Source organism: Zootoca vivipara, chromosome 3, assembly GCF_963506605.1.
Source record: "Zootoca vivipara chromosome 3, rZooViv1.1, whole genome shotgun sequence".
In the NCBI taxonomy this organism is placed as follows: Eukaryota; Metazoa; Chordata; class Lepidosauria; order Squamata; family Lacertidae; genus Zootoca; species Zootoca vivipara.
Window position 1 is genome coordinate 92,789,979 of NC_083278.1, and position 15,039 is coordinate 92,805,017.

General features: G+C 40.2%; 1 protein-coding gene across 1 annotated transcript in view; it reads left to right on the top strand.

Annotated features, from left to right (window-relative positions):
• GPATCH2 (G-patch domain containing 2) overlaps nt 1-15,039 on the top strand; it is a 106,179-nt gene that overhangs the window by 68,186 nt on the left and 22,954 nt on the right. The window contains exon 8 of the mRNA XM_035111346.2: nt 2,623-2,693. Coding sequence (XP_034967237.2) covers nt 2,623-2,693 — 71 coding nt within the window. The remainder of the gene's footprint in view (nt 1-2,622; nt 2,694-15,039) is intronic.

Sequence of the window (15,039 nt, forward strand, 5' to 3'; positions counted from 1 at the left end):
ATAGGAATGCATTGAAATTTAATTAATGCATTCCTATGGGCAAAAAAAGAAACTTCAATGCATTCCTATGGGAAACAGCGATTCGCAAGACGAATTTTTCACAAAACGAATTGACTCGTGGAACGAATTAAATTCGTCTTGCGAGGCACCACTGTATAGATGTGATAGTTCAGCTATCAACAGAGTTATAAGCAAAAATAAAGTCTCTGGCAAGCATTTAAAAATGAGTGATACTAGGAACTCACAATATATTAAGTTCCCAGGGGCATATTTAGGGGCAGAAAACTGACTTTGTCACCAGGCTTCCATCTGCCTGACTGTGCTCCACACCGAAATAGCACAAAAAGTTCACCTTCATGTCTAAAGCTGCCAGTGCTGAACTGTGTGGCCAGGGTACCATTGATGTTAAGGATTTTGTATTCACTGGAAAATGTACATTGTCTTCATATGAAATGGATAAATCATGCGTGCAGATTGTGCAGCAAAGACACGAAATGGGCTGCAAGCACAATACAGTGGTACCTCGGTTTATGAACACAATTGGTTCCAGAAGTCTGTTCATAAACTGAAGCGTTCATAAACTGAAGCAAACTTTCCCATTGAAAGTAATGGAAAGTGGATTAATCCTTTCCAGACGGTCCGCGGAGTAACCATTCATAAACTGAAGCGAACTTTTCCATTGAAAGTAATGGAAAGTGGATTAATCCGTTCCAGACGGGTCCGCGAAGTACTTAAACTGAAGCGTTCATAAACTGAAACATGGGTGTAATTGGTTCCGGAAGTCTGTTCATAAACTGAAGCGTTCATAAACTGAAGCGAACTTTCCCATTAAAAGTAATGGAAAGTGAATTAATCCGTTCCAGATGGGTCCGCGGCGTTCATAAACCAAAAATTCATAAACCGAGGTGTTCATAAACCGAGGTTCCACTGTAGAAGCAATGTATTCAACAGTTTAACAAATGGAGAGGGGCACTGAAGGTGCTCCTCACCTGGAGCTCCATTTGATATTGGTGAGGTCCTGCAGGAACACTCACATTCATCTTCTTAGAAATGCATTTGATCTTGGAGTTGGGCAGTCTTCAAGCATAAGATTTAGGTTTTAAGCTCATTAGAGGGCTTTTTTTTTCAGTCCAGCATCATTTTCTTGTAACTGAAGTGGCAAACTGAAATCCCTTGTTCCTCCAATGATTTGTTTACAAAAATCCATCACAAAGACCTCTCAAGTACAGGTGCAATGATTTGCTTATCTCATTTGGTTATTGAATTTTATTCAACTTTATTTCCATTAAAGCAATAATCTTAAGTGCCCTTTTGAGGTTTGTTTTCGTGCTAGTGAGTACATACAGCTATTTTTGCTGTGCTCATTATTTACAAGTGTCAGTCTTCTAAACATAGGTTTTTAATAATAACTAATGATGTGGTTTAATCTTGGGCGGGGGGAGACTTCTTACTGTTGCATAAAATCGTGTTGCAAAGTTTGAACAATGAGGGAACAAACCTAAGATCTTGGTGAGAGCAGCCAAAGGGCTGATGGGCCCCAAATAGTGGGGAAATGTTGAGAGAATGTTGGGAGGATGTTGAAGGTTATCATAGATCCATAGGATTCTAAGGCCCCTCATTTGCTAAACACACCACCTAAAATAGCCCTGAGCTAAGATTAGGATTGTTGTGTGAATTAATTATGAAGCTTATACTAATTTCAAAAGCCCCTAATGAAATTAATATCAGAATGAAGATAGGTGGGAGAATGATTTTTGATTCCTCAATATGAAACTCTTAAACCTTAACAACTTTGGGGGTTCTCTCCCTAAAAAAGGTTGACAACTATGGGCAACCTAGAGGCGCCGGGTGAATCATTGCTCCCCAGCGCCGCATATGCTTAAGACGGCCCTGGGTGCTGCTAACACAGCAGTTTGATTTCACCCCTGGAGGCACACTCCATTGTCTCTCAAGACAGACGGGGATGCCAACTAACCATTACTAAAATCTGACTGAACTTCATTATAATTCTCAATCCAGAAATAATGGCAAAGCAGTGGGATTGATATGACAACAGTAATTATGAGGTGCTACTTTTATCTATTACTAATAATGTAGAAATTTAGCATCTATAATCATTATTCATTCTTACAACAGCTCTGTCAGGTCATTATTAGTCTCATTTTTAGAGAGTTTGTAAAATAGTAATTTCAGAGATTTGAATGTGAGCCTCTAAAATCAGTTCCTCTAAGTACAAAACTGTTGCTGCTCATTTCAAATTAAAGGAGATGGTGAAGTTACAATATTACTGTGATACACCTTAAAGCTAAACATATTGTAATGGCATAGTACGCTCTGAATTACTAATTAGGCATCTTGACATGAAACTTTACTATAATGCAAAACCACCTCTGTAGAAGAAGGCATACAGGAATAAATGAAAGAGGACCTGAATTAAAATGTAGGTAATACCGTATTGCCATTTCAGTAGTTGCACTTTGGATAAAGTATGTTGTCAGGGCTGTCAGGCCCTTTGCTGAAACAACATAGTACAAAAACATGACAAGGCTTAGTATGGCTTGTTTCTAAAAAATGCAAGCATCATTGCATAGTTCTTATATGTCTTCTGAACTTTCTGTGTAGCTTCAACTCCTGCGGGACAACCGATCAGAGAGAGGACACAAGAAAAACAGTTCAGTGAAAACAGCTAGCAGGTAAGCTAAATATGCAATGCAGTTTACAGTTTAAGTGAGATCCTAGCCAATATTTTTAGCTAGTACCCAAACTGCTGATATAGAGACGGAAAGAGAGATGATTTCTTTGTCTGGTCAGCTGCTATCTGTCTGCCACAGAAGATCTTAAAAGGAGTCCAAAAAGTGTTAATCAATTGGACACAGATACCTGTGTATATAGTTGTGCTGGAAATACCTTGTATTGAAAGGGGGCTGTTATGTATGCTATACTGCTTAGATTCCATTTATCATGATGTGGATATGATTTTCTCACTTGGAGAAGTTGTCCTGTAATCTGTAAGCATCATGAACTCGAGTTTAAAATGAAAACTTGCAGTCTCCCAGATTAAAAAAGCAATGTATCTATCTGCTTGTCTCTTCTTCTTTCTCCCCACAAGCATTTCAAGTGTTCCCTTTTGTTTTGTTTTTCACAATGTTAAAAATTGAGAGAGACTGATAGAAAAAATTAAGACATGGATCTCTTGGCTTCCAGTGTATCTATTTGCCAAAGTAACAGCACTGGGGTTTGTTTGTTTTTATATTAAAAAAATGTTCTCTGGAGAATCTGAAGACCGTTACAAGAGGTAGGTTGAGTTAGTATTGAAGGAAATGAGGGATTAATTTTAATTGTAATCTTTTGCAGGGTTTTGTTTAAATACATCCTGCGCCTTCTCATTTTCTTTTTAACACAGCTAGCTTAGTTGATCTTGGGACTGTTGTGATGATACTGGACTAAATTAAACATGTATATTTATGATTTCTTTAATTCATGTATTAATAACTACAGGTTATGTAAAAAAAAGGGTAGGGGGCATAGCTGCCAAGTATCCCGTATCCGCCGGGAAAACCCCTTTTTTCTTACCGTTTCCCGGCGGTCTCCCGTTTGGTGGAAAATCCCGGTATTGTCCCTTAAATTGGCTTCTGCCCGGCGGCCATTTTTCTGGTGCCGCTTTGCCCTTCTATGGGCACCAGAAAATGGCAGCGCCGGAAGCCGCTTCCGCGCATGACCGGAAGTTGCGTGACGCGACTTCCGGTGGCGCTTTGCCCTTCTATGGGCATCAGAAAATGGCGGCGCCGGCGCCGGAAGTTGCTTTTACGTGTTTCCGGTCATGCGCGGAAGCGACTTCCGGCGCCGCCGGCGCCGCCATTTCCTGGTGCCCATAGAAGGGCGAAGCGCCACCGGAAGTTGCGTCACGCAACTTCCGGCCATGCGCGCGCTGCCAATCCCGGATCTTTACGACCCGGACTTGGCAGCTATGGTAGGGGGTTCAGGGACACCTGAGAACAAGAAGTTCCACTATGCCTCTATAGCAAGCCTTTTCCCATTAGGTTGGTGGGAAATCCCTTTCCATCTGAACGGAGCTTGTTCATTTTCTTCTGATGATCCAGATGACTATATTTTGTTACACAGATGTGACAAATAGAATTACAGCTGCTCTTTATTTGATCTTCTAAAGAGGCAAAGATGTGCAAGTGTTACGCCTGCTCCCTTTTCCCCACCACGTCATCTGTTGTTTGGGAAGGAGTCCTAATTTGCAGTAGATAGAAAATTATTTGTTGTGTTGCAGGTTTGCCAAAAATAAATGAAACCATTAATTACTACATTTTTTGAGCAGCTGTTAATAGATTGGGGTAGGAAAACTGTACATTACACTTACTGGTTAATTACCAGAACTATAATTGTTTGATGTAGCTTTTGTGGGAAATAATGACAGCCCCAAAAAGGTGGAAACAGATTGTATACAAAGTGAGCATCATACCTTAATGGCAAAATGGAATGTTTTTCTTGCTGTGTGTGTGTGTAGGGGCTTTTTGTTTTGTTTTGTTTTTAGAAAAAGGAAGAAATACAGCTATTTGTTCTTCCTGCTCACAGAAGGGTCGACCCAAAGGCAGGATAATTTCAGGTGACCTGAGCTCTCAACTGAAGGGGGCTGGAATGCAGGGTAGAAGTAGGCAGGCAAGTTGGGAAGTAGGCAGACTGAGAGAGTGAAGGAAGCAAATGCCAAAGCCAGACTTGGAAGGGTGGGTGGAAACCAGTGGGTGGGATGGTTTGGAAAAGAGGATTGAGTCCTCCTCAGCTGTCACCTGGTCGCAGACACTGCATCACCCTGTAGCAGAAGAGGGAAGAGAAGGGATGTAGGGCCACCACCAACTCTACTAAGAAGCCAGGCTTCTCTCTCTGTCACAATCACCTGGCAGCAACAGGCACAACCGGCTGCAATAGAGGAAGCTAGAGAAGAGGTAGCAGACCACTTCACTGGCACCCTCGAGACCCCAACAGTTTTTGACTCCTTCTCTCCTTCAACGTTTCTACATCAGTGGCTAGTTAAAATAACTTGTAACCTGTGCATTTTTCTCAAAAAATATATGTTTAGGGGTACTCTCATTTTGACTCAAGAATATCACCGTTTTATAGTTCAAATTGGGGAAAATGAATGCAGTAAATGGACAAAAGTACAAAGATTCACAAAATGTTTAGGGGAATTGCATACCCCTGTGTACCCCCCCCCCCAAGAAAACAGTGCTGCTTGTAACTAAGATCATGCATCTGAGTTTCTTTATTTCCTCCTCCCTCCCAGTCCTTTTTCCTTTTGTGTCATGCCCTTTTAGACTGTAAGCCTAAAAACAGGCAATATTTTGTTTTGAGAGGATCTGTAAGCTGCTTTGCATGAAGAGCAGGTGATTAATAATTTCGTTAAAGAAATAATGAATAATGCTGGGACAGTGTTGCCCTTTTCACCTTTCATTCTATAACCATGAGTAGCTCGACCACAAGAAACAGCAACATACAGGCTGGAAGGCTTCCTGTTCATTCCTGCCTTACCTGCATCAATTAAGTGCTTTTGTTTTGTTTTTTAAAGCAGTTAAAAGTCGAAAGTTTCAGGATACTAGCAGCAACCAGCACACTGAAAATTCCTAAATTGTTACGAATCGGTGGTTTGTGTCCAGTTTGGGGCAAGCAAAAGAGGAAGGCGGAAATTGATTTCCCCTCCTGCTTCTCCCCACATCAACCCCCTGAGCATTGGGGGGGGGGCTTCTGAATAGGGTGGGCTGAGGGGGAAGGGGATTGCAAAAAACCACACAGAGGCACCTTCTGTGAGCAAAAGCTTTCCTGACACAAGATGTCTCCACCACCACCACCATGTCACAGCCCAACGCATCTAGAAGAACTCATCCTGACCCTTTGAAATGGGTTTTGGGGAGGCGGCCAGAGAAGCAAGAAGTGGCTGGAAAAGTCACCTTCTACTGTCACTTATTCTCTGGATGTAATCTGATATGTTTCAAGTTCCTACCAAGCCTATTAACAGTTTTGGTATTCATACTTAAGCTCCTGTGAGATAAGATAATAATATTAACCCAACCGGTAACAATTGTTACCGGTAGCCGGTAACAATATTAACCCAAATGCTTCACGCAGGCTTACCACCTTAATTATTTATTTTTTTAATAGTGGTGCATTTATTAAGTTTGGTTGCTTAAAACGGTTGGAAAGAGGAGAGGGTGATTGAGCAGGAAAGCACAGAGAATTAACACTTCTACAGCACTCGGCCAATTAAGAGCACAGTACAGAACTTTATCATAGTAGCATGTCACTGACAAGAATGTTTTTTTCATTGAAAGACAGATTTTTTCATTGAGTTATGCAGCAGGCTTGATCAACATCCCAAGTGCATTCCCCACCCCCTTGTAAAGTCACTGTGAAGTTGATCTTTTTGCACAAGTGGGCTGCAAAGCTTTTGCAAACTTTTCCTTTCCTATACGTTGCTACCGTTAACTAAAAACACAACAATGCTCAGTTGAATAACAGCTTGCTGTAAATCTGAAATGGGTTTTTTAAAAAACAAAAACAGCTTTCCAGAGAATGATGTATGAATCCTAATAATACCGGTATATATTATTTATTTATTTATTTTAAAAAAGATCCCCCTTAAATGCACATAGTTTAAAATACACCAACCAAAGTTGTTTCTCCTTCAAGGAGACATTGCAAGCAGAAACAAATATCAGGCCAGCGTATAAGCATGCTGCAAAAACAACTAAGAATTTAGAAATTTCAAGGATTTTTCAATTTAAGCACAGTTCCTTTTTCTGCATTGGGGTATACTCCAGTTCAGTTTGTACTCACAGAGCTGGTTCTTACATAATGTGTCTCACAAAAGGAAGCACAAGTTAGCCAAAAATAAGTCTTGATTCTCCCAACTCTTGTGTGTTTTTCAGCTGCTCTTGCCTTTGTAGACCAACAATATTCTGTGGTGAGGTGGATAAAAAGCAACAACACGTGGTTAAAGAATGGCGCTGTGTTCACGTATAATACCAAGCCATAGTTAAAACCAATGTATTTTAGCAGTAAACAAATCATTGTTAAAGCTGCCAGGGAGGGTTCACACAAAACACAAAACCATGTTTTATTAAACTGGTTTATTAGTCTGAGAACAACTGTTCTGAGTTGTTCCTTACCATACAATAAAGCCTGTTTTTAATTGGTGTTTTGTAAGACAAGCTGTTTCTAAAAATGTGTATGAAATCGTAGGCCAAATCTAACAAAATACTAGTGGTAGGAGATTATTTCTGCAATAATATTTTATATTTGATTCTTTTTACAACTGCCTTTTCGCATTTTTGATATCGTTTTTGGACCTGGGTGTCCTGAACATTGTGCTCTAATCATGTTGGTTTAGTAACAAACACAATTTTGTTACCTTTGACTTGTTTGTGAAATGAAATATTGGTTTAGATTTGCCTTTGTCTAATTCGCACACTTTTGATCAATTCCAACTCATGCCCAATTATATTACATTGCATTAACATAATTCAACAGATGTTGATATTTAAATGCTTTCTGGCATTCACATCTTGGACAGCTGTCTCAGAGCTTGGGGAAAAGGCAAACATTTAGAGTTAAATGCTGAACATATGCTTAAATTACTAATTAGAAGCAAGTAAAAACAATGCATTATCCTTTCTAAGGACAGTAAGACTCTAATACAGATATTTCAAAGTCTTTTTTGCTTGGCATAAAGTTCATGAGTCTCTGGAGGCGTAGTGGTGCAGAGCATTAAGAATAACAGTACAGTTGGACTTTATTTCCTGCCAGGTTTCCTTTTAAAAATGCAACCTGCTTATTGCAGGTAAATCTGTGACAGCCTCTGACTTTGAATAAGGTTTGGAACAGCTAGGAGGTGTTAGAGTACTGTGCATGGAGATGAGAATTTATTGGCACGAGAATCCCCCCCCCCCTTTCACGTTTCATAGTCACATTATGTTACTATTCCATATAAAACAAATGTGTCACCATTAAAGCCCCAATCTCAGCATACTGGCATTGTATAAAAGGAGTTTGACAGAGCTGAATTGTTCCATCACATCTGTTTAACATTTAACCAAAAAAAGGGGGGGGAGAAAGGAAAGGAAAAAGGAATGGTCATAGCTCTTGTTGGTTAATACAATGGCATTCTTAGTAGTGTGAAAGCAGATGTTGCGATGGGTGTTGAGCTGGTGATGTCATTGTTATAGCTAAGCCTAAGGAAAGGCTTCAGAGCGAAGCAAGCCAATAGCTGGATTCGGTGTGAAATTCCGATTACACCTGCCCAGTGTAAAATAAGACTCAACTGCATCGGTTTTTAGAAACTGCATTTAAAAGATTTTACTCCTTCTGTCAGCATAGGTTATTCTGCATTTTCCTGGTGAGAGTTGTAAGTGGGGGGGAAGCAAGACTGAAAGCCTCTTTTTACGTAGAAACACAACTGGGAAATTGACCGGTGAGCCATTTATTAATAGAGTGTTTATATATATATATATTAGCCCACAGTTCCACTTTGGAGCTCAGGGCAGCATTTTAATCTCACAGCTGCCCAGTGGGGCAGGTTAGGCCCAGGGTGGCCCTGTGAGCCTCATGGCAAGATGTGATTTCATTCTGAGTTGCTCACTTACATACTACACTATAATTGCTAACTATATACTATACTGCGAACCAGTGTTTTTTTCTAGAAAAATAGGTGCTGGTACTCCCCGTGAAGTTGTTACAGTAAGTGCTACACTTCTTAAAAACAACAACAAAAGAGATGCCGGTACTGCGTACCCTTGAGTGCCCCCTGAAAAGAAAAGGAAAAAACCCACTGCAAATACTATTTTAAACACATTTGCAAGTAGCCCAAGTCAGGACTGTTGGCATTCCTTTGTAACTGCTGGAAGTTTTAATAACATACAAATTGCATTGAATTTCCTGGGGTTGTGTAGAAGGAAATCTTTAGATTACAGTATATGAAATTTACTGTTTTGCATGTCTTACGGGCTTGTCTGAGAGGCAGTTACAGAATGCTTAGGCCACTAAAATCAATTGTCCCATTGTATCCATTATTCTAATAACTGATAACTGTAATGAGTATCTTTCAGCATTTCCATCCACATCCCCTTCAGGGGTTACATGAAGCCTCTTGGTATCAGCCTTTGTTGCTTCTATAAAATGTGTGAATGTAAGACAACTAGCCGCTGTCATTCCTTGCTAAGTAGGTTTGGATGTTTTTCTTTTTTTCTTTTGCAGGGCAAAGCATTTGCTCCTAGAATGCAGCCTGAATAAGGAATTTCATGCTCCCTCCACTTTCCAGCCCCCAAAGTAGAAAATTATGTACAGTTTGCCAAGATAGCAGCTGTCCGAATTACATCTGTAGACATTAGAAATGAAACCAGCATTCTGTGTTGCCACTGTCTGCTCAAGCCACTGCCAGACAACAATTCCCCAAAACTTTGCTATGAAAGATACATAGGTTTTCTGACATTCAGCTTTGCTGAACAGCCAAGCAAATAACAGATGAAATTTCAACATTGGAGATTCTTATATTTTCTGATCTTTTAGAAGCAGCAGACATGTTGCCTTAATTTTTCTAAAAGTATAAAAATATAAAGATTTTGAAAGCATTCAGGAGCCCAAGACTGCTTTAAAATGCCTTGTAGATTAGCCATCCTGAATACTGTTTCAGAGGAAAATTCTGCTGATAGCATAGCTGGTATAGTTGTGGGAATAGGCACAATTGGGAAAGGACCACACATGCTTAAGAAAACCGTAGGCCACAGTATGAAAGAACACAGGAGTGTCTTAGCCAAGATAGGACAAGGTACCTTTCCTCTTCTTGCAATTAAAAATAGGTTTGGTGCGTGAAGCAGAGAGCAGTAAGCATGTCCTGGCAGCTCTCATTTTCGGAACAGTCTGTACTGCTTGGATCACTGCAGCCCAGTTGGTTTATATTGCTAGCAAGGAACTGATAAAGAACCAGTGTGGACATTGGATCTGCACAGGGGTGGTTTCAAGTTACCATTTTAAGTATTATGGTGTCCCCTAGTTAAAAGTTACCTGTGCATTTTCCAAAAATGCTTCCCCTATTTCTAGTTTTGTAATATAGCACCTAACAAGGAGTGCAGAAAGCTGTGGTCTAGTTAGATCCTTAGAATAAATTGTGTATTTTCTACCTTTCAATTGGAGCAGTTGTGGTGGCTGCCTCCGAGTTATTCTGTGAATAGAAATCCATTATGTGAATGGCAGTAGAAGGGCACAGTATATCATCCTATGGGCTGCACACATATAACATGTGGAAGACTGTCTATTTTTGCATCAGTAATTTTAGAATTATAGGATAATATAACTAGCCAATGCTGCATTTCAAGGAACTTGTTCTATATCAACCATCTCCAGTTTTAACCATTTTAATTTCCTTTCCATGTTTTTGCACCTGTGAATAACAAATCTTCACTGCTGTCATGGTTTTATACCTTCTTTCCTTGATTCCCCCCCCCTTTTGTTTTGTGTTTTTCACATTATTCTTGATTCAGGTGACCTAAATAGGTGAAACTATAATGTGGCAGAAGGAAAAAGAGAAATACATATCTTGTGATCTATTACCACTCTTTCTTTTCAAGATAGTCGTCTGCTTTTAAATTGTGTGTTCAAACCTTCATAATGGGTTTTAAAACTCAATTTAAAAGTAGACTGCTATCTTGAAAAAAAGAGTAATAGGTCACAAGATATGCATATATTTTATAGGATCTATATAAAATAGAGCAACGTGAAATTTCGTGAAGAGGCTGTTTTTAACCATCAGTGAATGCTAAGACTTTTTTAAAGACCAAAGTTAAAGTTAGAAGTGTTTATGTACCTAAGTATTGAGACAAGCTCGGGTAGTTATTTTTATATACATTTCTTCCAATTTTTAAAAAATCAAAACATAGAAAAATACTCCGCCATACTTGAACCAATGCATTTTCTTTTTAAAATATAAGTTGCGGAGGGAACTCCCACTTGGTCATAGGATCAACAGTCCTCTCCTGTCCCCATTTCATTCTTCCACCATTTCCTAACAGGCAAAGCCATCTGGTGACTTCCTGAGAACAAATTCATGTTTAGCCTTAGAACTAATAAAACCTTAGTTCTGAGCAGAAAGCAAATTCTAAGGAGCGTTGTATTGTGCAAGAATGGACACAATTTTATTGGCAAATCAAATTTCATATGGCACATGTTTACCAGTGACATTTCAACCATAGTATCCTTCTGGGCTGCCTGCAAGGTTTGCAAAATGCTGTTCTACAATGGTTAGCCAGCCCCAGAAGACTACTAGAAGATGGCTGTTCTGCCCCCACCCCTCTGGCTCCTTTTGTCTGTAGGATACCACAAGCTCCCCCTGTGTACATCAGGGATGGGAAGCCTGTTTCCCTACAAGGTATTGCCAGACTCCAGCTCCCATCAGCTGGGGCTCCCCACCCCTGATCTATATGAAAGATCTGCAAAAGGTTTTCCGGTGATTTGGGCTATGGTTATAGTCGTAGGCCCCATGAACTAATTTATTTCCCCTCTTCCCCTTGTACACCCTGTAGGGAAGGGGGCACTCCTGAATAGTGGGGGCTGTGTTATATGAGGCTGTAATGGGAGAGAGAAATTGATCTTAAGGAGCTTGCATCAGCAGGGGGGAGGAAGGGAAGAGAGAGATTGGTTGCATAAGCTAGCTTCCCTTCATGCAACCATTGGACACATCCCGATATGCAGTTGAAACACTTCTTGTCTCTATTATCAAAACTCAATGGAAATGATAGATCAGTGTCTTGTATCAGTTCAGCAGTGGATACCGGGGGGGGGGGGGCAGGGATCGCTAAGCAAACTAAAACTCAACCTGTACCAGATTAAGTGCTGTTGGTTGGAAATTCTGGAGGTTTTGGAGACTAACTTGATACCTGATATGAATGGCATATGTAGCTTCAGGATTCTCCTGGATCTAATGTTGTCCATGGATATCCAGATGACAGCAGTTGCCAGGAGTGTCTTTTATCAACTACGACTGATTTCCTGGTTGCCTGAAGACTGATTTCCTTAAAGAAAGCAGAGCTAGCATCAGTTATCCCTGGTTTAGTTACTTCCAGATTGGTTTTGCAGGGCTCTCTGTGAGCACTCTTTCTGTGGCAGCTGCCTGTTAAAAAACAAAAACCTCAAAAAATTCAGGTAGCACTGATCAGACATTTATCAGGTACTTCGTGTGCTAATCTTGTTTCAGCTGCATTGGTTAGCCATTCATTTGCAGTATCTATTTAAAGTGCTGGTTTGGCCCTTTAAAGTACTCATTATCTCAGGGACTATCTGCTTCACATATCCTGCCCGAGGGTTACAATATATCAGAGGCACTGTTTTCATCTAGAGCTGTGATATACAGTAGATGAGAACAAGGGACAGAGCCTTCTCAGTGGTGGCACTGCGGGTGGATATTGCTGGTTCCCTCATCTTTTAGACAAAATGAAAAGACTTTTTTGCTTCAGCAGGCTTTCAGTGTGCAGTTCTGCTGCTGTTTTCAAATGGATTATATATTGGTTGCCGTGTTAGATCGTGGTTTGTTTGTTTTTAATCTGTTGCTGTGTGCATGAAGTATGAATTGTCCCTGAATTCCTCCAGTTCAAGGAAAGGTTCTCCCATAGCATTGAAGAGCAGTCAAGAAGACAAAGTACACCTTTCTACCAACCTTTGGAAGTGACTTTTCTTAGAATCATAGAATTGGTAGAGTTGGAAGGGACCACGAGGATCATCTAGTCCAACCCCCTGCCATGCAGGAAACTTTCACGCAACAAGGGGCTTGAAACCATGACCGTGAGATGAAGAGTCTCCTGCTCTACTGACTGAGCTATCCCTCTTTTTCAAGAACATTTTTAAAAAGATGATTTTTAAAAAGATGATTTTCTGAGGGCTTTCATATCTCATTTCATACCAGCAGCTACTGTCCAACTGCAGATCCACATCACCCATGCTGATAACAGCAACAGCAGCAGTTTTCACGAACATAAGGCCTGTGTCAACTCCTGAGGCCTTAATTCCTTCGTTTTGGTTCCTAGACAAAGCAAACATTTTGTATGGAGGCCTTAGAACCAACACATGATGGTCCCTGACCTTTCTTGTTCCCTAATTTACAGAGATGCTTTAGATGTATTGACGAAAACACTAGGGGCTGCTGCTGAGCTGTGTGAACCATAGACTTGAATGCTGGCAGAACAACAGCCATCAGGCTCAAACTAGAGCAGAGCCTGCTTCCACCACATTCAGACATGGCTGCTGATGAAATGTACAGCAGGGATCCCCAAACACTTTCCCATCTTGGCTTCCTCGGGAACCCAAATTTAATAAAGGAGAGAGTCCTTTATTAACGGACTGTGGAGGAGGCGGAATTTCCACAGGTGCAGCATCTCAAAATCTTCACTTGCCAAAATTCCCAAAATTGCTCGTTGTTCACAAGCTATTTGTGAAAGTGCTAAAGGGAGTAGCAATATAAGCACAATCTAAACACAGGGAAACACTGGAGGTGTAGGAAAGAGAATGGAGAGCAAGGCAAGAATACACTCCACTGCTTAACCTGCCTTTGTGTTCTGTTAAGATTTAACGGCTTGGAATTAATGAAAATGAAACAGCATCTTTAGTAATGCAAACGGCTACTAAGACGTATTATACTGTTAGCAAGAGTTTTGCTTCCATTGTAAGGTACTTTACATTGAATGCTATTATTTGAGTTTCATAAAGTAGACGTAAGTAGGTAATACCAAGGGCCTATTAAACTTTTTTTTTAACCCCCCCCCCCAAACAAAAAAGTACAGTGGGCATGAAATTGTGTGCCCCTCCCATGCTCAGTTATTATCAGTGGTAAATGTGGGTGCAAATTGTTATCCCCCATAAAGTTAGTATTAAATACTTAGCATACATACTGGTTTATGTAAGACATCTATACACCATGTATAAATTCTCCCATGGCAACGTTACAAAATTAGACACACCATCAGTCTGTGATTCCAAATGCAATTGTACACACTTTGTGCCCCTTGCAGGGATTCAGGGAGGCTGCACATTTAGTATACCAGTATGTGCAGTGCAGTCTTAAACTTGCCTTCCGTTCAACGTAATTGCCCTTCATAAATGTTGCAACTTGTGACCATCCTTTAAAATGCCTAAAGGGATTTTTGTGCTCTGAATTAGTAGCATTCTTGCACCTTATAAAATGAAATAAATCCCTCACTTACCAAAATGCTCTTCTATCGTTCTTAAGATGAAAAGAACTTAACTCTAGCCACTTTACATTATCCTTCTGAGACCACCTCAGACTCTCTCTTTTCCAAGCCCATGTGTATGACCTAACGGCATCCAAAAGGCATAAACCAAAGGGTTCTACAGCCATCTGCAGGAGCTCACTGATACTGTGCCAATATTCTGTGACTGTTTCTACAGAATTTGATGATTTTAATTGGGTTAAAGGCTTGCTAACAGCAGCCTAAAACTGAAGTACAGGATGAAATCAGCTCACGGCTTGAAAGAATGAAATAAAAGAGAGTGTCTAAACAGGTTTAGAAAGATGCAATGCAGCAAAAGCTTTCTGAATCAGTGGCACATGTATTCTTTTTCCACAGATGAGTTAATCATTGTTCCATTCATAAATAGTTCCTTCTGAAATTCAGGTTACATTAGGGAGAGTATATGCTGGGGGAAAAAGGCTTCTGAGGCTTTGAGTTCCAAACCAGGGCAGCACTCTGCAGGTGTGGTTTTTCCATTCAGCGCAGTACTATAATGAAAGAAGCTGCACCTGTGGAACTTCAATGAAGTCATAAAGGGAACTAATCTTCCATTTGCCATTTTTAATAAGGATATTCTACCTAGGTGAAATGTAAAAGAAATAAACAACAACCTTAGGTATAAATTGTTCAAAAAGACTCTGTCTTTCTCAATGGATTTAAAAGAAACCTTGCATTGGCTTCAACTTGAAGTAGAAGTATTTAGTTACTAGAGAACATATAAATAGGGAAGTGGTTTTGTGCACTAATG